General features: G+C 52.5%; 8 protein-coding genes across 8 annotated transcripts; 4 read left to right on the forward strand and 4 right to left on the reverse strand.

The window, feature by feature from the left end:
• Positions 1–2,009: 2,009 nt before the first annotated feature.
• J4E87_008612 (uncharacterized protein) lies at positions 2,010–3,548 on the forward strand (the record flags this gene model as incomplete). Its single annotated transcript, XM_049380199.1, has 3 exons — positions 2,010–2,463; positions 2,517–2,664; positions 2,720–3,548. 3 exons carry the CDS (start codon positions 2,010–2,012, stop codon positions 3,546–3,548), a joined length of 1,431 nt encoding a protein of 476 aa, XP_049229941.1.
• Positions 3,549–4,840: 1,292 nt separating this feature from the next.
• Positions 4,841–6,664, forward strand: J4E87_008613 (uncharacterized protein; the record flags this gene model as incomplete). Its single annotated transcript, XM_049380200.1, has 1 exon — positions 4,841–6,664. The coding sequence occupies one exon, from the start codon at positions 4,841–4,843 to the stop codon at positions 6,662–6,664; it is 1,824 nt and encodes a 607-aa protein (XP_049229942.1).
• A 367-nt stretch (positions 6,665–7,031) lies between these two features.
• J4E87_008614 (uncharacterized protein) lies at positions 7,032–8,823 on the reverse strand (the record flags this gene model as incomplete). Its single annotated transcript, XM_049380201.1, has 3 exons — positions 7,032–7,640; positions 7,814–8,625; positions 8,682–8,823. 3 exons carry the CDS (start codon positions 8,821–8,823, stop codon positions 7,032–7,034), a joined length of 1,563 nt encoding a protein of 520 aa, XP_049229943.1.
• Positions 8,824–12,431: 3,608 nt separating this feature from the next.
• J4E87_008615 (uncharacterized protein) lies at positions 12,432–13,220 on the forward strand (the record flags this gene model as incomplete). Its single annotated transcript, XM_049380202.1, has 1 exon — positions 12,432–13,220. The coding sequence occupies one exon, from the start codon at positions 12,432–12,434 to the stop codon at positions 13,218–13,220; it is 789 nt and encodes a 262-aa protein (XP_049229944.1).
• Positions 13,221–13,550: 330 nt separating this feature from the next.
• J4E87_008616 (uncharacterized protein) lies at positions 13,551–15,400 on the reverse strand (the record flags this gene model as incomplete). The annotated part of the gene is made up of 2 exons (XM_049380203.1): positions 13,551–14,396; positions 14,453–15,400. The coding sequence occupies 2 exons, from the start codon at positions 15,398–15,400 to the stop codon at positions 13,551–13,553; spliced, it is 1,794 nt and encodes a 597-aa protein (XP_049229945.1).
• A 314-nt stretch (positions 15,401–15,714) lies between these two features.
• Positions 15,715–17,265, reverse strand: J4E87_008617 (uncharacterized protein; the record flags this gene model as incomplete). The annotated part of the gene is made up of 1 exon (XM_049380204.1): positions 15,715–17,265. One exon carries the CDS (start codon positions 17,263–17,265, stop codon positions 15,715–15,717), a length of 1,551 nt encoding a protein of 516 aa, XP_049229946.1.
• A 731-nt stretch (positions 17,266–17,996) lies between these two features.
• J4E87_008618 (uncharacterized protein) lies at positions 17,997–20,030 on the reverse strand (the record flags this gene model as incomplete). The annotated part of the gene is made up of 1 exon (XM_049380205.1): positions 17,997–20,030. One exon carries the CDS (start codon positions 20,028–20,030, stop codon positions 17,997–17,999), a length of 2,034 nt encoding a protein of 677 aa, XP_049229947.1.
• Positions 20,031–21,241: 1,211 nt separating this feature from the next.
• On the forward strand, positions 21,242–24,291 carry J4E87_008619 (uncharacterized protein; the record flags this gene model as incomplete). The annotated part of the gene is made up of 4 exons (XM_049380206.1): positions 21,242–21,384; positions 21,432–21,783; positions 21,831–22,077; positions 22,124–24,291. The coding sequence occupies 4 exons, from the start codon at positions 21,242–21,244 to the stop codon at positions 24,289–24,291; spliced, it is 2,910 nt and encodes a 969-aa protein (XP_049229948.1).
• Between the last annotated feature and the right edge of the window lie 211 nt (positions 24,292–24,502).

The raw sequence follows: 24,502 nt of genomic DNA on the forward strand, positions 1-24,502 counted from the left end.
GAGAAACTGTATGTTCTCTCTACCGGCGCTTCCTTATTCTCTACCTGATCTCGGGTGTCTATTATGTGTCTATGAAAGGGGTTCCTCCGATCTGATGTTGTGTACAGTGCCGTATGTCCTCGCCTCACGCTTCGACTCTCGGATGCCAGCACTCTGTCTCTCAGGGATGGAACCTTGGATTTCACGGCGACGCTATGCTACACAATGACTCCTGAATTTGTACCTAGCCAGCCAATCGTTCTACACCTGCTTGGTCCTAAAGCTGGAGGCCCACTATCCGAGAACGCAGTGTACTGGGGCCAGTACCAGATCTTTGCTTCGCCTGAGAACCTCCCTGAACATCGCCTTCCCTTTGAATGGCGCAATGTGAGTTTACGGCGGCCAAGAGATGCAAACGGGCGGTTCATCGATTCGAGCGATAGCCATTACGCAGCGGCGCAGACTTATGTTGTCAGCGAGGCTGAGGGATGGATTGAGCTGTTTCCCGGACAAGAAGTCAGCCGGCGCGTGACGTTACAGCTTGATCAGGCTGTTGCTTGGCAACGAGGGGTCAGCTCTGGGCGGGATTATTGGTTGCGTTGGGCGCCAAGTGGAACGGTTGGTAATCCGAAGACGTTGTGGAGCTGGAAGTATGGCGGGTTGAAGGTACGTCACCGAGTTATTGTTAGGGTTGGCCATCCAATGTCGGGCAGTTGCTGACTGTTTCCACCGCGCAGGATTGGGAAGGGATCATCCTCAACAAGAAGGAGGATTCAAAATGCTGGATACCGATTCCTATCCAGTCAGAGGAAAGCGGGCTGAAGTTCAAAGTCGTTGATGGGGCCGAGTAAGATGCAGCTGACAATCATGAAACGACTTGGTTCGCTGGAGCACCCAAAATAAACGCTCAGCAGCGAATCCTTAGGAGAATCATATTCGGCCCCATTTTTTGTATTTGGCCCCCTGATTTTCCTAGTCGACCCCTCTAGGCAGAAGTATGCGTGGAAGTTTTCGAGCCTCGACTTCAGGACTACGCATACGGATCGGCGCGATGCGCAGACTTGGCGGAGAATGATGGCGAAGAAGCGTATGACAACGCAGATAGCTGGATGCTCATCGCCCTTGGAACGTACTGGGCGGACAAGTGCGGCCGCGATATTCCTTTGAGTGAGGAATAGGAGGATTGGATGTGCGCTGGCTCTTTCTATTATCAATGGGCGAGGGGATCGTTGGCCATAGCCATCAATCCCTCGAGAAACCCTGAATATAGGTTGTTTTTGTAGAACAAGAAGAGATGTGATTGTTCTATAGAAGAGGGAGGAAGCCCTGTATAAATACTACTAGGGCGACGCTAGTGCTAGCGTGGGTGAATCACGTGATAGAATCCTAACCAACAGTTTTCGAAATATTGTGCGGTTTTTGAGCCAATCAAGGAAAATGGCGCTAGATCTAGTTTGTTAGCAAATCGTAGTACAAACAGTATCCTACTACATTTGGCATCGCCAGAACGCTCTAAAGAATGCAGCGTGTGCAGGCGTTATCTAAGAATCTCTTAGCGTATCGTTTTTTCTTTAAATATAGTGACGCTGTCTAGATGCAAATGCGTGCTTAGCTTTTAATATTTTATTGTAGAGATATAGGTAATTAACAAGTCTGTAAGAGAGATGTAGTTAGAACGAGGTGCAGCGGCAGGGTCCGCGGGAAGGGCTAGCGCGGTTTTAGTGCGGGGCAATCGCCGATATGTGCACGAAACCATGCGCTAATCTCTCTACACGCCTCGCTTCCTTATCCCTCACGCTGTAAACGCTACGCCTGTCTTCTTTGGGCGATGACTGTGCCTCTTCCTTTGTTCTGGTTATTGTTGTGCGACAATAGGCACCCATCGCGATGACGTGCGACGTCCGTGCGCGAAATCGCATGTTCACCGTGTCCCCAGCACTGAGGTTCGTTTGCGCTGCATCTTTTTACTTGGTCGTTCCAAATCGTGACGAAGATGCTCAGCGCACATCGTCTCGTTCACTCTCGTCGCCATGGAGTCTAAACCACCTCTACCTGTTTCAGCGGACTCGTATGTCTCGACTCATAGCACTGCACTTGAGAGAGCTAGTTCACAGGCTTTGGTCGGCGATGAGAACCCGCTCAACTGGTCGGCACTGCGCAAATGGCCCTTGTCCATTATCGTGATCCTGATGTCCGCAACGATGGGCTACTACTCCGGTGTGCATGCTGCCTCGATCCAGGCAGTCGCAGATTTCTACGGATGTTCGGTACTCGCGTCCACGTCTGCGGTGTCGTTCTTTCTCCTCGGATTTGCTATTGGTCCTCTCTTCTTCGCACCGTTGTCTGAAATGCTGGGAAGAAACCCGATTCTCAGAGTCGCGTTTGGACTCTTCGTCATATCCAATATCGGAGACGCGTTAGCGCCTAACATCGAGACACTGTTGTTCTTCCGCTTCTTGGGAGGCCTTTTGGGAGCGCCGACAGGTACGAGAACGAATAGAGAGAGATGGCACCCATACTGTGCTAATATCCTGCAGTTACCAACACGGCAGGCTCCCTCACTGACATGTGGGCTCCACATGAGCGAGCTGTCCCACTCGCTCTTTTTACCGCAGCAAGTTTCTTAGGTTTTGTCATCGGCCCCATCTGTGGCGGACCTATTACGCAGTACGCTTCGTGGCAATGGTGAGCAACTCCCTCTCCTACGAAACTTCTCAACAATGTCTAACAATACCGTAAGGGGCTATTGGACTTCCATGATCCTCGGCGGCATAACCTACATCTGCGCCCTCCTCTTCCTCCCAGAAACGTACGCCCCACAACTGGTCCGCGCGAAGCAAATCAAAGCTGGTGGCAACCTCTCCAATGTTGACTGGAAGAAACGCGCGCGCGATAACCTGGTTCGTCCATGGGTTATGCTCTTCACCGAGCCCATCGTGTGGGCCTTGTCAACGTACATGGCATTCCTATACGGAATCATGTGTCTCGTACTCGTCGCCTATCCCATCGTCTATAAGGAATACAGAGGCTGGTCAACTGCCAAGATGAGCGTTGGATACACAGGCCTGGCAATGGGAATGGCTCTTCCAACAATCCTATCACCTCTGCTAAATCGCGCCCATACACATTTTGTGCGCAAACTAGGTCCGCAGCCTGAAGCACGCTTCCCACTGCAGATAGCTTTCACATGGCTAACACCTATTGGGCTCTTCTGGTTCGCATGGACGGCAACAGCGTCTGTACCGGCTGTCGTGCCCATTCTGGCTGGGGTTCCGCTGGGTATCGGTCTTCTGACGGCTTTTCTGGATATTGCTGCGTATCTTACCGATTGCTATGGTATATACGGGGCAAGTGCCCTTGCTGCAAATGGACTTCTGTGCCGACTCTTTGGTGCAGCATTTCCGCTCTTCTCGAAACGGTTGTATGAGAGCTTGGGTGTACCGTGGGGAACTAGTCTGTTGGCTTTCGTCGCCACGGCTATGGCGCCTATCCCGTGGATCTTCTATCGCTATGGGCCGACGATCAGAAAGAAGAGCGCATACCATCAAGCCGCCATGGGTCGTACATAGAATGCGATATGCGTTTCTTTGTGTGTTACATAGATTGAACGATGCGAATAGTCTGAGAATTGACGGACGCGACGAACAGTGATCGGTGTTGGTACATATATCTAATGTGATCCGTGCTCAAACGCGTTAATAGCTTCCAACGCGCTGCGCCCAGGCAGCTCCCCTTGCCACGACAATTGCTTCCTCAACCCAATACGCGCCCTACGCCCATCACCAAAGACATCACTTTGCTTGTCTTGGGGAAGAGATACTTCCACCGTGAAGTATCAACGTGCGCAATGTGTGGGCCTCGCTCGAGCCAGCACCGCACGACTTCAACGCGCACCCAACCTGGCTGGACGAGCTGATGCGCCTAGGTCGAGCCTGTGACGTCCAACCTCGTACCAGCCATCCCCTACAAGCTCTCTAGCTACGCTCGTCAACAAACGCATTAGCACGCAACGGCACCAACAACAAAGACGACTTCTTCGTTTCGAGCGTTTCCCTGCCATTGCCAGTGGTATCGCACCTCTTTCGAGCCTGTATCCCCGAGACCGCCGATAATACCTAGGTGGATAGACTGTCGTCCACAGAACCTATATCGCTTGCGCATCAATTTTGGTGGAGCAATATGCACGAGGGCATTCGTCATACTCGAAGGCAGGGCAGAGACACGGTACATCAGGCGTGATCAGACTGTGGGCAATGGTGACAGCCCTGGGGCCATGTCTGCACACACAACAATTGAATATGGCGGTACTTTACGTATTCCAACCAACTGATGTGCGGATGCTATGGTGCTGTCTAGGATCTAGTCTGGCTTTTGCATCTTCTACCACAGCTGTACGTTGTGGTTAGTTTTGCACCTGCCGCTGTCACCCACACGTGGAAGCAGCGGCCCACGTGCTGCCGTGGACCCTGATTTTCACGCCGTTACCGTTAACCCCGCAAACTCCTCCTCTCACGACATCTAAGACACGTAGTTCAAGTTCTAGATGCATGCTATCAGTACGCATTCTTTTTTTACTGCCAATAGTGGCCTGATTCGACGGGTAAATTAATGTAGTTTGCACGTACTACTACTGAAGCAGCGGGTCTGGGGGCCTAGGCTCCTCTTGAACGAATGGCACAAGCGCCAGGCGCGCATGAGGCTCCTGATGTTCATTTACACCTACCTAACTCTGCTAGTATACTGTAGTGCTTATCTGCTGTTCGGTCAGGGCGCAATGCTTAACCATATTATGGAGTGGTCGTATAGCCATGCGCGGCTTCACGCTTCCCATCTCTCAACATCCACCGTCTTTGCTCTAACAATGCCAGGCAGAGATCACACCGCCGAGGCCGAGACCTTCGACTTCATTCTGGTAGGAGCAGGATCAGCAGCATGCTTGATCGCGTCACGTCTCTCGCAGCGGCTACCCGATCGCCGAATCCTCGTTCTGGAAGCCGGGGAACATGTTCGCGACGACGCCATAGTCCAAACGCCCGGTCTATCGGCAAAACTGATGTCATCTGAGTACGACTGGCAATACATTTCCGTGCCGGAGCCAGGTCTGAACAACAGGAGAGTGAAGCATCCGAGAGGGAAGTTGGTGGGGGGAACCAGTGCGATCAATAGTCATAGTGTGGTGTTCCCTAATCACGAATGGCAAGACCGTATCGCGAATGAGCTCTTATCAGATCCGGGGAAAGAAGAGTGGAGTGCAAAGAGCATGGGAGATTGCTACAGCCGATGGCAGGCAGAACACCCCGAACCCAAACTTGACGATGGTATAAAGACATCATACCCGCGTACCATGGACTATCTCCAATCTCGCTGGACGGAAGCCTTTGAGGAGCTAGGTCATCCGACGGGCACTACAGGATTTGCCGAGAGCAATGCTGGCGCAGTCACTGTCACCAATGCGATCGACTCATCAAAAGGCGAGCGAAGCCACGCAGGCCAAGCATTCCTAGAGCCCGCCTTGAAACGGGGCAATGTGACAATAAGAACCGGCATAAAGGTCGACAAGATTGCTTTTGACGAGGCGTTGACCGCCGAAGGGAAGCTTAATGCCACGGGCGTTCACTTCACACACGAAGGCGAGGAGTATCTGATCGATGGTCGAGAGATTATCCTCTGCGCAGGCGTATTCGAGTCTCCCGCGCTATTGGAACGATCAGGTATTGGATCCAAAGACGTCCTCGCGGCCGCGAATGTCCCACTCTTATACGAGCTGCCAGGCGTCGGCGAGAACTTGCAGGATCATCTGAACTGCGGTCTGTCCATCGAAGCTGGAGACGACACTCCAACTCGTGACGACGGACTACGAGACCCTATGGTGCAAAGGGCGGCATTAGAAGAGTACGGGAAAAGTCGCACGGGTCGACTGGCTGAAGGAGGAGCGTACAGTTTCGCTTTCACGCCACTGCAGTTACTAGAAACTCACTCAGAGACGGAGGAACTGGTTGCAATGGTCAAGCATTCGGTGGAAGCAGAGAGCAACCCCAGCCTCAAAGCCCAGTACTCCGTCATCCAAAAGGCCGTCGAGAGCCCTAGCGAAGCAACAGCCACGACCTTCATGCTGCGTTCACAGCGTCACAGAGACCTCGAATCGATGCCTCCAAACACGCCATCTGTGGTCGATGGCAACTACATCACCATTGTTGCCATGTTGGCGCATCCATTCTCGCGCGGAAACTGTCATATCTCCTCCGATCCTTCGCTCAAGCCAGAGATCAAGTTTAACTACCTATCGCATCCTCTTGACGTGGAGATCTTCGCTCGCCACCTCCGTCTCATTGAGAGGCTCTTCCAAAAGCCTGTCTTTACTGCTATGGCAAAACCAAATGGAAGACGATTGCCTCGAAGCTTTCCCCACCCAGTGACGTCGCTTGAAGATGCGAAAGGGATCCTTCCTATCAATTCGGCAACGAACTACCATCCTTCTAGCACTTGCTCGATGATGAGAGAGGACCTAGGGGGCGTTGTTGACGAACGACTGAGAGTATACGGAACGAAGAATGTGAGGGTTTGCGACGCTAGTGTTTTGCCGATTATACCACGAGGGAACATCTTGACCGCTGTCTATGCTTTCGCGGAGAAGGCGGTTGAGATTATCTGTGCGGAAGCGAAATCGGGCTTTATCAAACCCTAAAGACGATCGATCCTGAGTCGAACATCGGGTCTCTTGACGAGTGTAGTTTGAAAGCTCATTGTAAGACATGAGTAAATGCATTTTCGGTCACGTATCAGCTATTCTTATCCTAGGCCCTCTTCTTGATGATATCCGCCGCCTTCTCCGCAATCGCGTACATAGTGGCCTGTAGATGCGTCGCAGGAATCATCGGAATGATACTTGCGTCCACAACACTCAATCCCTTGACTCCATACACCAGCAATTCATCACTTACACAACCACCAAGCTCTTCAGGCATCATACTGCACCCACCACTGGGATGCGCGAATGTGGGTTGTAGTGAGCCCGAGGCAACACCGCCCTGGATGATCTCCTCATCGGTTTGTTACTGAGGGCCAGGAGCTGTCTCCACAGGGTTATATTGCGCAAGTTCCTTGGACGCCCAGTGTGCGCGGTTGTATCGTGTAAGGGCTACCATAACATCCGCATCAACAGGGTTCTGGAACGTGTTCCATTGGACAATCGGATAGGCGGCAGGATGTGTATTGTTGAGTGTGATAGTGCCTCGTGAGAAGGGCTTGTTGTTCGCGATACCAGAGAAACCCCATGGCTGGATGACAAGTTCGCCTACAGCGGCGTCAGTGCCGGAGAACTGCTTCGCAAGGATGTCGCGCTGCTTCTTGAAACCGGCGAGAAGCTTCTTGTCCTTTGCGTAGCGTCCCGGGAGGAAGTTGGAAGCTACTTGAGATCGTATCTTGGCAACAGTCTTCTTGAACGAGGAATCGAAGTGTTGTAGTGCAATGAAGACGAGACCGTTGGCTTTGCCAACAGAGTATGGGCCGGTGCGCGACTTCAAGTACTGATCGTAAGCTGTTTGGTTGAAGGATGAATCTGTGCCGAGGGCGTTCATGTTCTCTGGATTCAGGTTTTGAAGGTCAAAGTTCATGTAGTTGGCGATGTGGTCTTGGAAATTTGAACCCACGGCTGGGAGATCCTAGGAAATGTCAGCACAGGTCTCAGGATCATCACCACCATCCTTACACCTCATACAAGGAGAATTCTGAACAGGTCTGCAGCCTACATCAACATGGAAACCTGCAAAGTAGGTGTCCTAACGTCGATGTAGGCTCCAGCCCTGTTCAAATTTTTCGAGGTTGACGTGCTTACCTTCTTAACGGTGACACCGGCAGCTTTCAGAACGTCCTTTGGGCCAATGCCAGAGTACATGAGCAAGTGTGGTGTAAACACGCCACCAGCAGCAAGAATGACTTCTTTTGCGGCAGTGGCTTCGACTTGCTTGTTGGTGTCTTTTGGAGTATACTTGACGCCCGTGGCGGTTAAGGCGCCTACTCTGTTCTTTGAGAACATAATCTCATCGACATGAGCGTTTGTTAAAAGTTTCAGGTTCTTCCTCGACACAATGGGATCGTAGTACGCAGTGCGCGATGTACTACGCATATCAGTCGCCTTGTTGATTGAGTTCGGTGACCAGTAGTGACCGACAGGCTCTGCAAAGCCCTCCTGTGGGTGCGGAATGTCGACATCATCCCAGGAGTGATAGATAGTCTTCATATCGGGGAATTGGTAGTCCGGTATCGACACCTTCAGCGGGCCATTTCCGTAAGCCTTGGCATCATAGGTGATACCAAAAGCCTTGGTTGTCTTCTTCGAAGGCGCATCGAAGTCGTTGCTCTTCATGAAGTATGGTTTCAGCCCCTTCCAATCCCATCCTTTGTTTCCGAGCTGGCCCCACGCGTCATAGTCTGCATCAGCACCTCTGTCAAACTGCATTCCGTTCACATAGGACCCGCCGCCGACGACGTTGCCGACTGTTACTAGGAAAGTTTGGTTGCCAAGATTGGGAACGGGTGCGCTGTAGATGTCGTACATAGCAGCAAGGTTGAGGCCGCCCGAGTTGCCGGGAATGCTGGATAGGGTGCCATTGTCGAGAGCGCCGTTTTCGATAACCAGGACCGCCTCTGTAAACAATTGTCAGCTCATTGCTCGAAGCACCTCTTCACCTTTCGGTACTCACTCTTGGGATCTTCGCTTAGTCTGTTCGCAACGACCAAGCCCGTGGTGCCTCCTCCAACAATGACATAGTCGTATGTGGTTTGGGCTGATGCCACTGCTAACACCGCAGCGCCAAAGAACGAAGGAGCGATGAATGAAAGCATGTCTGACTACGTATGAGGTAAACGAGAATTACCACAAAGATAAATTTGCTTGCTGACCCGTACGGATCACGGCTGGCTGCGAAGCTGAAGGATTGACGGCGTGCGGAAGAAACCATGAAGCCTTCCTGGGAACGATTTATAGGCCCTCATCGCAACGCTGCCAAGAGATCGTCATGCGTGGTACGGTCTGTACATGTAGACCCCTGGCTTCCATCGATATTCGGACGCATGTGCATCTGCCGGTCTTACTGTGGGTTCTCATGGATGGCTAAGGACCTGCGCCTTCGAGCGATGGATCGTGGCAAAAGGCCGGGTCAACACATGGCGGCCCCAGGGGTGTCAAACATCGGAGGGAATACGCCGGAAAAAAAACTTGACATGTAATCGAAAAGGCGGCGCATTGCTAGTCATGAAGATCAATGCCATGAGAACGGGACGTAGTGCCAACCCCGTGGAAATAACCTTGGAAAGGGTACGCGGGGTGCCTGTCAGGCCCGTTCCCACGCGCGACCGGCAACGGAAGCTACGAAACGGTCCGCCTCGTGGAGTCGCGATGTTGCGACTATGTGCTCAATCAATAGTAAGAGCTATATGTATCGTATTCTCTTCCACAAGAGCCTTCCTTCGCAGCTGCATCGCCAGAATGCTGCGTGTTCTCCACGTGCCAGTCAGGGACACGGGGAGTTCTCTGCACGCTCAATCGGGTATAGCGCATCTGACATCCCACCCCTGCGGAGCCAAATGCCGTCCCAGAACTCCAACCGAGCCGCCTCGCCAGGAGCGGGACGCAGACCCGCGTCGATACCCTATGGCACTGCCTGCCTGACATACTCACGTCCATAAGTTCCTGTACCATTGAGAGAAATGCATGTCGCTTTCAGGTGTTCATGTCACACTCAGAACGCAATTAGTTCATACAAAGTGTGCGCAACCCAAAAGCGATATCTTGCTAAACCTCATAGTGTTTACGCCAATGTTCTGGAGCCCAAAATCTTGCGGCCCTCAAGATTCAGATAAGATACACTACCCGGTCATTTGCCTCAGCGGTTAGCCACTTGGACAGCTCGACCCGTGCCACGCCGATCCGCTCAGACAAACCCCGCACATCTGTCTTAATGATTAAGCAGTTCACATAGAGTGGGTCTGGAGTAATCATGAGCTCGAATTCTTGCGTAAGACCCACCAGCTCAATCTTGCCTGCCTCGTCGTCATTGTGAACTAAGTGTGGCCGAATGTCGGAATGTTCCAAGTCATCGCGACATAATAATGCTCCTTCCAGTTCTGAAAACTCCGCGACAGAAGCCTCCATTATGAGGAGCTTATCCAGATCATTCGCCGACAGCTGCAGTGTCTCAAAGTCCGCTGCCTCCCTCTTCAGATCATTGTTTGGTGACAGAATGCTGATCTTGCACAAGTCCTTAATTTCCACATGCTTTCTGCTGGAAAAGAACTCTTGGGAACTTTTATCTTGAGCGTGCGGTCGCCGCCAGCCTAGCCAGGACCAGCTAGGATAGCCGGGTCGTCGTTCCAGTCCTTTAGTCTCAAAGTCAAGACCGTCCAGTATACGGTCTGTAGGTGTGGCCCAGAAGAATTGGGTGCCTTTCTGTTCGAGCCACGCTATAACGCCCGTACACGCTTTGAGAGTATCGGAATCGTACGTAAGCTCAAGTCTGCAGAAGCATTCCACAAAGCACAGGAAGTCAAACTCATCCCTGCTCGCTGGCAAAGACATCCGAGTCAAAGTTATTGCTTGTTTGAGAATCCGCCCACTATAGTCGCAGTCGATGCTCTCGTCAATCCACCCATCTTTACATTGAAAGACCACTCGATTTTCCAAGAAGAACAGACATCGCCTTGAGAATATTTGTTCCTGGAACGTCCAGCCACGCTGAGTCCAGCGTGCGTTCTTCAGCTCAGCTCCCAGTGGTGGCAAAGCTTCCATGAGAGCTATGTTTCCGATGGACACGCGGTGTTGCGACATAGGGCGTGCTATCGACACCCCGCTAAGGCCTGTCCACGATGAATCGGCACAAGCTGCTACAATTGTCATGACAGCTGTATCATAAATCTCCGTCATCTTGTCCAGATGTCGTGGAAGATCTGGCGCGTCCTGAATCAGACAAAGAGCGTCGACCCAGAGATATCGAATGCCGCATCCGATACAAACTTCCATGGCGTCTCTGATCGTTGCTGGTACCTCATCCCACCGTCGCCTCAATGCATTGCGCTTTGACATGGCTTCCACTTCCGTTTGGTGCAACTTCAGTTGTGTAAGGTGAGATGGGCCCCAGACATAGCTTAGGGCAGCGTATTTCGTTGGCAACTGCTTTGATTTCAGGCACATTGCTTTCACATCGATCAGTCGTAGCGTGTCCAAAGTTCTTGTTGTGAAGCGACTCTTCGCGCAATCGAAATGGGAGTCATGCGGGTCCTCCAAACATTTTCTCACCCACAATGATAACCCTTTGATGTTACAGTATGGCGTCAAACGCTCTGGCAACACAGTGATCCATTCGCGACCAGCAGCCGCTTCGATGTAATCAGGCCATGTGTTGGAGTATGATGCTTGGGAGGCTTGTCGATCGATAACCCTTAGAAACACAGCCCCGTGACTATCGCTCAATGCAACCTTGTTGAATTGTACAACCAGATCTTTTTCTGAGGCTGATATGTCGTCTTCCTTTATCTGGCCTCGAATAACGAGTAGAGACACGAAGAAACTACACATCGGGCAAGTCTTCGCAAGTCTGACGGTTTGCAGGGAGCGGACATCCCAGACCGGACGTCTTGAATGGTCTCTGATGACTCCACACGCGTAAGCAGGATATTGTTTGCCAAGAAACACGGTTGAGAAGTCCCATCGTGCGCAATCTGCGCATAAGTCTGCTGATTTCGATATCGTGCCCTTGTCCTCGGAGGTTAGTTGCAGAAGCTTGTCCAGCCATACCTTGATGGTGCGCATCTTCAATAGTCTTCGATAAAGAGCTACAATCCGAGATGCCTAGGTAGCAGATGAACAATGAGATGTTGGAACAATTACAGAGATGCCTGGGAGTGAACAAGAAGGCTGCGCCTACTCTTGAGTAAGACGAGGCTGTGTAGCCAGCCGAGTCTAACTGCCTCGGGCAAGAACGTTCCAGGCCTGCGAACCCAGCCTCATGGATTTCAGCCAGCATCGACAACTCTTCATACACAGGCAAAACATGCGCATTCCAACTCCACAAAGCCGGGCGAACGGGAACCATACGTTTATCCAGTTTCTCTCCCGTTTTTCGCGGGATCGCATTTCCTCCGCGAAACAACACCGATGACGTTCCCGTTGATTTCCCCGGGCCCGATTGGTGGAAATGCATCAACACGAACGTTACAAGCTACCCCAGACCATCTACTCTACCCCAGCGACCATCGGCCCCGAAAAGGAAATGATGGGGTAAAATTCCGATCAATTGTCATCTAGAAGGTAGACGATGTAGGGATGAAGGAGATCAGTTCATGGGTATATAAGTAATGAGCATCCTTCATCGAAACCGGCAGGCAAACCATCAGCAGCTCGAAATTTGCGATTCCATTCAATCTATCTCACAGCGGCAGAGCCAAATAGCATCAAGATGCATCTCCCAATAACCCTCACCTACCTCACCCTCCTCGCCACCGCATCCGCCCTTCCCTCTTCCAAGCCCAAACCCAAACCCAGCGCCCAAAAACCACCCTACTTCCTCCTCGCCGGCGACTCAACAACCGCCGTACAATCCGCAGGCGGCGGCGGCTGGGGCACCGGCTTCCTAACCACAACCCTCCAAAACGGGGCTTCAGGCACAAACTACGGCCACAACGGCGCAACAACCGTATCCTTCCGGCAAGGCGGCGACTGGGCAACCGTACTATCCTCCGCTCAAAACGTCTCAAGCAAATACACGCCCTACGTTACCATCCAATTCGGGCACAACGACCAGAAACCCGATAAGAATATCAGCGCCGCAGATCTCACAAACAATCTAATTGCGTATGTAAAAGAAGCGCGGGATGTAGGCGCGACGCCTGTCCTCGTTACATCCCTAAGCCGCCGCAACTACGATGCCGACGGGAAGATCAAACTAAACCTCGCGGATGTGGTGGCCGCGACGAAAGAAGCGGCGAGTAAGAGCGGCGCTGATATTATCGATTTGAACGCGGCAAGTACGGCGTATTTGAATGCGATTGGAGCGGAAAACGCGCATACGTATAATCTCAAGGCGGATGATAACACGCATTTGAATGCGGAGGGGAGTGTTGTGTTTGGAAATTTGGTGGCGATGTTGTTGGATGATGCGGTGAAGAGCGTGAGAAAATATGTTAAGCCGGTGTCGAGTGTGCAGATGGCGTTGGAGAAGGGGGTTTATGTTTTCCCTGGTGTTTAGGGAGGTTGGATGAGGATGTCTCTGCTATCTTTTGTACAGCGTTGGAATGGAATTCAATGCCCTTGTTTTTCGAATGGGTAGTGTTGCTGCTGTCTTGTGTGATTCCAGCTGAGCATGAGCGGAAACTGACCGATTGAACTGGAAGTACGAAAAGAGTAGGAACTGAGAGGTAGGATAGACATGGTCTCCACCACTGCACTCACCATTTACATGTTCCCTGGCGTGCAATCAATGGTTGAACGTTGGTTGTGTCGTGTCGTATCAAGTTCTTTTTGTACAGGTATAATGATACATACCACACTTCCATCCCATACAATACACTCCAACACCCTACTTCCCACCGCCCGTCAAACTCTCCTTAACGTCCTTAACAACCGCCCCAACATCCACCGTCTTCCCATCCACGCCCGCCCTCTCCTGAACCCCTTGTTCAACAACGCCACCCTCTCTATCCACAAAACGCGGCCGATCCTTCCACCCATTCGCATGCATATACCCCGCCGTCACAAACCCAACAAACATTCCACCATAATGACTAGCATGATCCGCAGTCGACGTACCCTTCTTGAACGATTGGAAAATCTCAAGCACGATGAAAGCACCCAACAGCATCTTAGGCCAGAACGCCACCTCCTGCTCTTTTACAAAAGGTATTTTGAGCTTCTCTTGATCGGTGAGGAGGCAGTAGAGGACGGAGATGCCCCAGATAGCTGCGGAAGCACCGACGGAGTGAGCAGTAATATTTCCGCGGCCGAGATTAGCCCAGTAGAGGGAGAACAGTGTACCCACGGCACCAGCGGAGATGTATGTGCCCATGAAAGTGCCACGGCCAACGAGGTCGCAGCATGCGGGGCCGACGAGACATAGCATCATCATGTTGGCGAGGAGATGCTCGTACTGGACGTGACTGAAGACGTTGAGGACGCTTTGGACGGCGCGCGGGTAGCCGGGGACGTGCATAAAGTAGCGGGTTAGGATGGGCCAGAGGGGCATCACGCGCCATGCTACTGCTATACCGACGTTTATGGCCAGCAGCGCGCCGATGGTGGCGGTTGTGGGACTGAGGTCGGGGAGGAGGCGGTAGGAGGGCGAGGGAGGGAGGTAGTAGTGGGCGAAACCGTAGCAGATTAGGACTGTGAGGAAGACGAAGGCGGACATGGGGTAGAGGCGTTGCGCCTGCGATGGTGTTAGTGATCGTGTCAATTTGAGAAGAGAGGGGAGATGGTGCTTACAAGCGTGGTTTGTGCGAGTAACTCTTCTTCTGTCTTCGCATCCGTTATCTGAGCAGCTTTGCTGTATTTCTCCATTTCCTCTTTCCTTCGGCTGACTTGTTCGCGACCGAAGACATCGACGTAGGCTGTTTGACCGGGTTTCATGAGTTGCGTGCCAGTTGGCGTTCGCACGTATTCTCCAGTCGCCAGTTTCTCCTCCATTTCTCTCTCCTGTTGTTCCTTTTCTTCTGCTTTCCGTGTAATCTCCTCTAATCGCTGTCTCCTCTTCTCTTCAATGTTTAGCTCAAATTGACTCTTGCCTGCATGCAGTATGCCAATCTTCCGATTGTCCTCTTCCTGTTGTATCCTCTCTGCCTCTTCCTTCTCCATTTGTTCTCGGAAAGCGCGAGCGGGGTCCTTGTATTTGGACTCGGTTTCTGGGTCAGCCAGCCACAGCTCGTAGGCTATACGGTTTGCCTCCTTCTCCGCCCATTCCTCCGCCGCACGCGCCTCATCTATTGGGTACTTTTCTCGTAACCACTCCAGGCCCTTCAATGCCGTATCCCTGCTCACGTGTGTATATTGTTTCCCCAGATTGTCTACGCCATAGTCGGCTAGCGAGCCTGCTGTCCGCCGGTGGTGTAATATCCGCAGAACATTATTACCATCGTGGCCCGATAGCTTTCGCCCAAATATTCGATGTATCGTTGGTTCACTGACTGGCCCTTCGGGTAGAGGACCTATCCTGACTGTGCGCTTGCGTGATTGGGGGATGCTCGGGTTCTGCGGGGTGTCTATAACTCTTGCTCGATAGCGGGGCGTGGAGACGAAGGCACGACATTGCGGTCGTGAGGATCGATGTCGCTGTATGAGAGCTAATAAAGGCGACTTGAGGGTTGGCTCTGATAACGGTTGTGCAGTGCAGAGTCGCCGCGCGAGCGATGCGCATGTTGGTCGGAGGAGGGACATTGTTAGATGCGCCGGCCCACCACAATTGTCGCACTTAGGATTGGCGTTGAAGAGCGACTATCGTCGGATTGTCTTGTTGACAGCCGTAATTGCTGAGGCCGAACAATGCATGGTACGCACGTCGTGGGCTTCGATATGCTAGATGCATGATGCGCATCGCCAAAATGTTCCGTCGGCATCTCGGAGATGCACAGACGCTCCCCGTCAATCACTTGCACATGGCACTCACGAGCCAACAGGTGGGGTGTAAGTGCGACCAGGATCTTGGATATGCAATGTACGTGTTTGTGATCTTGTATCGAATCGGTTTTCCATCAAGTCTGACCCATTGCTTTCACCTTCGCCAACACGCCCATGTTCATACCCACGATCAGCTTGACCAACTCCCAATCCCCATTCTCTCCCACATTATCCATCACAACAACACCCGTGCTCCCATCACCGATTTTTGCCCTCCTCACTACACCTTCGGCGCTCTCATCTGCGACCTCCGGGTGGCGAGGTGTCGTATTTGGAGCCTCTAAGTGATGTCCCTCGCAAAGCCACTCCTCCATGCCCCTGTTGACAATCTTGGCGATAGCCCCAGGCCAGCAGGATTTCTTCCAGAAGTTGCTTCCGGAGAGAAAATTTAGGTACAGTGGTCCTGGCGGTACTGGGTTCGTGACATCGGTTGTTATTCCAGGAATGGGGTGAACGGCGGCGGCAGAACGCACAAGATGGTCGTTGCAATGCTGTATTTTCGTCGGTATAATATCCGGTATTAGAACCTCGCAGAAGTCTTGGAGACAGAACGTTGGTGCGGAAGAGTGCGATGGGAAGATGGCGTGAGTTGCGTTGTGCGGCCAGGCTGTTGCGTCTAGTCCGCCATTCTTGCAATCTGAACTCGAAGAAGAAGCCACAGTCCGGGCTACATTGTACCGCCGTACCAGAACCAGCTTACTCCTTACAGCTCCCAAGTACGGTATCGCTTTCTCCGTGTACCAGTGGCGCGCATTGGGGGTGATGTAGTGCTCCTCTAGGATGCGGGCAAGATGCTCGTCCGTCGCGCTTCCCACACCTTCTCGCTTCAAACTCACCAATACCGTCTCGCTGGGGTTGGCTAAGAGAAAGTCGTAGCATATCTTTAGGATAGGCTCAAGGTACTTCGGTCCTGTCAGACTCACAGGGAATGCGCCGTGGACTAGGTAAAGGTCTTTCTTTGATGCATCCGTCGCGTGTGTAGGCTGTACACGTATATCCAGGAATCTGATCCCGTTCTCGAGCTGTGCCTTGACATCGTGAACCTGACAACGAACGGACGGAAGAGCTCGATAGTGCGTATGTGCATTGTGCGATCCCGGGATGCTTATAGCTGATAGAGGTAGATCATCTGGTAGTGAACCCATCCACGAAGAGTAGTTTGGGAGGTGGTTAACATGGATCGAGAGATGGGGAACTGGTGTCGATGGGTGAAAGAGGGCTTTGTAAGTTGTTGAAGAGTCCGCGGATAGTGGGGTAAACGACTGTGTTGACTTTTGAGTATATGACGGGTGCGTATCAATGCGATGGCGTTCACCATTGGCTGTTTGAATGGTGAGACGGAGCGTTGGATTTGATAGTGTAGATGTGTTGGACTGCTTCGAGTTTGCAAATGTTAAAGTATACGACTCGAACGGCTGCAGGACAGTTTCAAGATCTTGATCGTTGAAGCTTTGTGCATGGCTGCTGAGTTCAGGTGAAGTAGGTGCCGCGGATGGGGTGCTTTGAGCACCGAGGAAGTACCCGCTTGCTTTGGACTGGAGCGTATTTGGGTCTTCAAATCGCTCAACTCGCTGGATCGAGAGGGTGGTAGGCGTCAAATTTCGTACGGTTAGTGGTGAAGCCATGCCCGATAGTTCCAGCTCTTTTTACTGCAATATCCTGCACGGGTAGGATTTGAGATCTCTCAAGACACGTCAGCGCGTAGAGATGTTGACAAGCTTGAGGTGCCGACCGAAGCTGTTCCAATTGAATGAGTTTGTTGCAGGACTGGTGATTGCGGAACGATGCCGTCGCGAACAAAGGGTAAGCCTTTGTCTCGCCAGAGTGTAGATGCTTGAACAATGAAAGGTTGAGAAATGGTCGTCAGCCAACGTGCACAGGCCGAATCAAGCGCCAAGGCGCCAGTCTTAAGAAGGCGCGCAAGGGAGGCGCAATTCTAGGGCACAGAGGTTCATTTGCAGGTATAAGAGAAAGGTGCAACTATACACCCATAGTTCATTCAAGTTCCTGTTATCGCCAACATCAACAGATTGTCTCAACACCAGGTAATAGTAAATATCTCGCATTTGTCACGAATATCAACAGAGGCCTAAGCCTTCAACTATCATCGGAACCACTACACTACGCTGAATAAGGACGCCAAAGCGTCCGATCTGCCTCTACCAGGGGTTCATCTGGGTATCATGCAGCCAAAAGGTAAGATATGCATGTCCAACAATGAGAAAAATACTGGTACAACTAACACCTCAACTGTACACTTGTAAAACCACAAACGCCTCTCATGCAATGCACCGCGCAGATAGATACGGTGTCTGTCTGGAAAAGAAACCCCGCCAACGCCGAGAAATGCAGTTTGCTAGCAGAGAAGGTGATTCATGTTTTTGGGTACCGGGCCGGTTGGGCTTTCAATGATGTGCCGCTGTGCGCTGCCCGAGGATGAAGGACGAGAATCGCTCGTAGACGACGTCGCATGCGCGTATGCCATCTCCTCCTGAATCTGAGCACTGGGTGTACGGTCCTTTGTGGGTGTGAAGCTTTCAATTGGTGGCCGTTTCGGTGAGTGGTTGTTGCGGCTATCTGCACTCGAAACAGGCTGGAACACAAAGTCTGACTTTATTTTGGTCAGTCTTGCTGGCTTCCTGGGGGTCGATGGGGTCCGTCGCTTCTCAATGTGAATCGTGTCGCTGGCATTCTCCTTTGGATTGAGCCGAGTCTGCTCGTTGAACTTTGACTCGATAATGGTAAGGGCCGGATCAGATGCTTTGGCCAGAGGCTTGCCTGTGGCTTTGGCGCCGCCCTTGGTAGCCTTGAAGACGTTGTTGATAGCGGGAGCCTCTTTCTTCGGCTCCTTCTTGCCCGCCTTGCTCTTGCTTGTTGCTGTTGCCTTCTTTGGTTGTGCTTTCGGCTTCTTTGCGGGTGCTTTGGTTGCGGGCTTGCCGAACAGATCCATCTGGCCGTCTGCCTTGGCGTCTGCCTTCCTCTTCGTGCCTTTCTTAGACGGTGTGTCTGGTTCCGCTTTGTTAAAAGATAGTGGCAGTATGCGAGGGCTTTGTCCAGGTGTGAGCTGGCCTGCATTGCGTAGGACACCAGGTTTTCGAGGAGTTCCGATGATGACCTCTGCTCTTTGCTTCTCCCTGACTTTGTTGAGATCCTCTTCTGTGACTGTCTTATAGTCCATGGGGTCGTCCCATCGTCGCATGTTGGCATGGCGCGCGACTTCATCGCAAGGACCTTTTACTACTAGGTCCCACTTGTCCTCGAGATCTTTACCCATCGGCTCCGGGTCGTTGTTCAGCCAGACCGTGACTCCATCCTTCCGGTCGCGAACGATGTTGCACATCTCGCGGGCGATGCGCCGCACGCCGGGGACCTTCAACGTGGTGCCAGCCACGATAACAGCGTCTGGCCTCATGCGCATGTCATAGGAGGCACAAGAACCGATCGACTCATCATCAGGATTATGTTCGTTGTAGAGGACCATACGAGGACGCAGGCGGCCAATGCCGTGGCTGCGCTTGTCTGCGACTTGGCGGATCTCGTCGTTCTCCACACAGCTTGGGCAGGGTGGTGGGCTAGGCCCGTTGAACTGCTCGGCGTCGAAAGGCTCCACCTTCTGACACTTAGAGCACACCATATAATCCAGACCACCGTGTACTTGGACAGTCTTGGGCCAAGGTCCTTTCTTGGGCAAAGGCACCGTTGTGCTTAGAGGGGGTAATGAAGTGTCTATGCCGTCGACGTTCTGGGTGTAGAGCCGCATGAGGCGCCCTTCTTGGGCTAGGGTCGCGAGAAGATGGTGGAAGGCGGTGGGCTGCGCAGATTTGGTGTGCTGGGACAGGGTGCGCACCATGTCGTGGAATGTCGACGTGGACGTGTCATCCTGGTAAACAGACGCGTCGAAGAGGTCCTTGCCGGAGGACTTGAGCTTGTGCTCCTTCTTGAGCGTGTTGAAGAGGCCAGTAGCTGATCGGAAATCGGGAATGCCAGCCGAAACCGAAATGCCTGCACCTGCTATAACCACAATCTTGCGCTTCTTGTGCAGAACGCTCAGCAAGCGCTGCAGCTGTGGTAGCTCGTCTTGTTCGACGTCGGACCTGGAAAGGTCGAGGTATTCTGCCGTGCGCTCCTTGGGCTCTGCCGTCTTCCTCCTCTTCACCGGACGCGGGTTGTCATCGTTGCTGGACGGGGGAGAAGGCATGTCTTCAGGCGCGGGTGACGTCTTGGCGGAGGAGCGTCGCGAGGAGGATGGGGACATGTAGGCGCGACGTTGAGCGAAGGATTTGTTAAGCTCAGCTGGTGGAGTGGGCGACCGAGAAAGAATAGAGAGATCGGAATCCGAAATCTCGGTCAAGGGCGAGCTGGGCTCGTTGTTTAGCGCGTTGTAAGCCATGGTGAAGGAGCGCCGTGGGGATTGTGGGGTGGACAGCAACAAGCAGTGACAGCCGTGTGTCGCGAGGGAGGTTCAATGTCGAACGCAAGGCGCCTGACGGCTTTCAGGGACCCGGCGCGTCTAGTACCACAAGGTTCTTTGTAGCTTGACCAATACGGTGGAATTCCGCATTAATTGCTCAGTATTTGTTCGAGATATGCCGCGTACGGTGGACGTGTGGAGATCGTGGTTGTGTGGAGGGCGTAGGTTGGGGGCTGTCGGTCGTCGCTGCCGTGCTGCCGCTGCTGCCGTTTTGGTCCCCTTCGAGAACCGTCAGATCGGGAAGGTACGCTAGATCATTGTGACGCTTCGTGAAGGCGCGTGAACAGTAGGGCAGGCAGGCGCGCGTCCGGAATAGACGCGTTTGTGGGCGGTGGTGAAGGGGGGTGGGAAGGTTGCAGAGGTTGGCGGTGGATGCGATGACGGGCGAGCGCTGGTTGACCTGGACAACCATGGGCGCCGGGTAGGTCTGCCAAGAACAGAACCTAAACACTCGACCTGTTTACGTTTGCGGCATGTCTGTGCTGGGCCGAACATGGCACTATCTGAACGGCAGCATCATTGAAGTAGTAGGCGTGCAAGAAGCATGTTAAGCCGTGTACATAGGGTACGACAGCGAGCTCTGAAGCAAGTCTTCGCTCGTCATGCTTCCCACTGGACGGCACGATGCCATGTTCTTCGTGACAGCCACAGCGCATGCAACCCCTCCCAGGTTCATAGAGATCGGCGCGATGCGCTTATTTGACCGTCGCAATCCCGGAGTCGCATAAGCATCCTGAGCTTATTGCACTATATTTCGAGCTCTTGCGATAACCTTCATCAGCATTCTGGGAAGGATGACTGCCTGGGATGACGATTGTGCGCGAAGCTCTCACGAACAGCACACCAGATGGAACCGCGCTAGTCATCGTTAGCTGCATCGCTTACTGCCGCAACTGATCCCAGACAACCGGGGCGCAGCCTCATCAACCCTCGACCCTCTCCACGTCCGTCTCTGTCTTGAATTTCGTGCCTCATTTCCTTGTATTCTCTGTGATACCCGACGATTCGCTCGTCATCTGTTCGTGTTTGTCTAGTGCGACTTTCTTGGCGGGGTTGTTTCCCACCTCTTGTTTTCTCGACTGATCTCACCTCTCAGCCGACCTGCCGCCGAGAGCAGCTATCTCACCACAATGGACGGCGCAAGTTATAACATGGATGTGGATGATCTCTTCGGAGACTCAGAGCATGTCAACATACAGTCTATCAATACGACACCGCCAGTGAAAGGGCTCGACGGGCGCATCGATGAGCTAGCGTCTAGCGGCTGCTGCCAGTAAGTAAGTCTTGGGTAAGTCTGCCAGCTCCACTAACAGGTAATAGAAAGATATCATGGTCCAAGAATGGCTGTGTTGCATACATAAGTCCAGACGGCTACTCTGTCCACCTGAAGATTTTCTCCCGAGATCCTGACACTGGCAAATGGGATCTCGGAAGAAACGTCCCTCTCGAATTCCCACAGGGCCGCGAAATCTTTCGTTTGACCCATCTATCATGGAGTCATCTGGGAAATGATCTCGCTGTCATGGACGAAGCAGGTCGAGTAATGGTCTTCTCATGCGCCATGGCCTTGGACCGCATGCATTTCACCAGAGCGGAAGTAGCTCATCCAGAGTCCGAAGTAGATGGTGTGGTAGGCATGCATTGGCTTGCGATCCTACCCTACGCGCAAAAGGTAACGTCTTTCGGATGTTTGTAAGCCTGTTTCTAATGTTCATCCAGAATCTCATTGCTTGGTCAGCTTCGCAAGAAAAAGGCAAATGGAAGTGGAATATCAAACAGCACATGTTCAACAATGCGCACCATCCTGTAGAAGGCAAAGCATGCTTCATATATCTGAAGAGACATGGCGAGCTCAAGCTTCGCTTTCAGCAGATTGACAACAGTTGGCAAGAAGTGTCCGCTCAATTAGGGCCTATGATCTCAACGAAGGAGTCCTTCACACACGCAGCCTTTACGTCTAATAATGGTACAGTCTCCTGTATGCTTCGATGCTATCAAACTAATCTCTTTAGACAACACCCTCCTACTGGCTGCCTACGACGTCAAGCGGCGGTTACACTTGTATCGTATTGAGACAATCTGGAATGTGCCAACCGACAAGCGTAGCCAGAACGCTGGTCCATTCGAGAAGCCAACCATCCAAGTCTCATTGATCGCTTTAGAAGACGACTGCAACCCTGTCGAGCTTGCTAACGACGACCTGGGTGACGGCACAGCATCGAGAGGTGCGGCTGCCGCTCAACTGACACATCTCAACTTCCTTCCCGTCACGCCAGAGCAAGACGACGGCTCAGTACCTACCATTCAGGCCATATTCTGCAAGCCACCGAACCCAATCTCGTATGATCTGAACCCGCAAGAAACGCGGTACAGCATCATCGTTAAATGGCAGGTGCATCAAGAGCAACACAGTCAGCTCCATTCCAGCCTCGATCAGGTGACATCAAAGAAGAAGAGCGTAAGCTCGGTATCTGCACAGAACACGTTCCTTCTAAAGAGACAGCCTGACTTCTCATTGCATGCTGTCGTATTAGGATTCTACCCGATATGGTACAGCATGCTTCTGGCATTCACGTACAGCGACGGGGCTATCGAGTTCAGGAAGCGATCGACCATGGAGATAGTCATGCCAGATGGCAATACCGACACTGTGAACTCGCTATTACAAGCTGGTTTCGTCTTCCAGCACGCCGAACCCTCGCTACACGTCGCCCTATCACCCAACCACTGCTTGGCGGTATGTATGCAACTGGATGGTAGCCCAAAGCTGCGCTCTATGGAGTACTCCCACGGCACCCTCTCATCAGACGATGACGATCCCCGCCATGCCGCCGCTCTCGCAGCACTCATTCTACAGTCTTCGTCTGCAGCAAACCAATACTATTCCAGCGACGACATCTTCGCTCTTGTCAGCTCCCTGAGCGACAAGCGTAAACACGACTTCATCAACCTCCTCTTCGAAGGACTGCAAGTCAACATCGACTGTGGCGTAGACGACACATCAAGCAACCACTTCCTTCTCCTCGGCCGCAGCCCCTTCTTCGTAAAGACGCTCTCGGCCATGAACATCCTCGGCCTCCAAGGCAACATCGACCGTTCTCTGAGCAGCAAGATGGCCTGGCAACTCATCAACATCAGATTTGTCACGCAAACCCTGACCACCATCGTCCGCCTCCACGGCGACCCATCGAAGAGCAACCTCCGACCCGAAGCCGTCCCCCAAATGATCGGAACCTGCAGATGGACAATGCACTTCATGGCCTACATCCTAGATGATCTCTTCGCCCTCGGCCGCGCCCTATCCGACATACCCCCAGCAGACCTCACGCGTCCCGTCCTTGAGGCCAAAATCCGTGAGCTCAACAAACCCGCGCTCCTCCTCATCCTGTCCGCCTTCCCCCGCGCCATGATGAAACTCTGGTTCCAACCTATTGCGTGGCTCTCGCGCAGCGCAGCAGCCTACGTCACGCTGCCCAATTCCGCAGCCGGGAACCCCAATGCACCGCCGCAAACGCCTGAAGCAAAGAAACTATACGCTCCTCTTTATGCTGCTATAACAGAACTCCCATTCGATTACCGCTACTACGAACAGCTGCTCACCGAGACACAGAGCCACGTCCGCGGCACATACAAGCAGCGTAACTTGACGGACATGCAACGCAACAGCATCGAGCGCGAGCTCCTCCTCGGAAAAATCCCAGACATCCTCTTCCCTGTCGCTAAACGCCTCGTTACGGATTACCTCTGGAAGAGCACGACGCAGCAAATTTGCCTCGCGGATAAGCTCGACATGGGTAGACTTATGTTCTTCGATACCACGTGGCTGGGCTTCACGGACTCAAAGCGCGCAAGGTACTGGCACGATACGCATGTGGTGGATGTGTGTCAGAAGATGATTATTCGGGGCACGGGCACGTGGACGCATCCGGTGGGGTCGGCGACGGGTGGCGGGAATCGCAGCAGGAGTGATAGTATTCAGAGTGCGGGGGCGAATGGGGAGGGCAGGAAGAAGAAGAATTTGCTCAAGCAGTGTACGAGGTGTGGTGCTTGTATGGAGGATGTTGTGCCGGGTTTGGCGGGTTATACTCCTGCGCATTCTCAGTACTTGCTCGGGTTGAGTAAACACTGCGTCTGTGGGAATAGTTGGATGCTTGTTGAGACGAAGGGAAAGGCGAAGTAGGCAGACTGGCAGAGGGGTGAGAAGGAGCTGAGTGAAGGCTTCTACTGAATAGTCTTCCAGCTTTGCGTAACATGTTGGAATAGAAGAGTAGTCACATATCACAGCATGGGAAAAAGTTGATTTGTTCGTGATCATGTTTATTCTCATTCATTCAGGGCAGTCTAGCTGCTTTTCACATAGCTCGTCATAAGACGCGCATGTAGATCATAAA

This window comes from Alternaria ethzedia (genome assembly GCF_023757985.1).
Source record: "Alternaria ethzedia strain BMP 0044 chromosome Unknown scaffold_28, whole genome shotgun sequence".
In the NCBI taxonomy this organism is placed as follows: Eukaryota; Fungi; Ascomycota; class Dothideomycetes; order Pleosporales; family Pleosporaceae; genus Alternaria; species Alternaria ethzedia.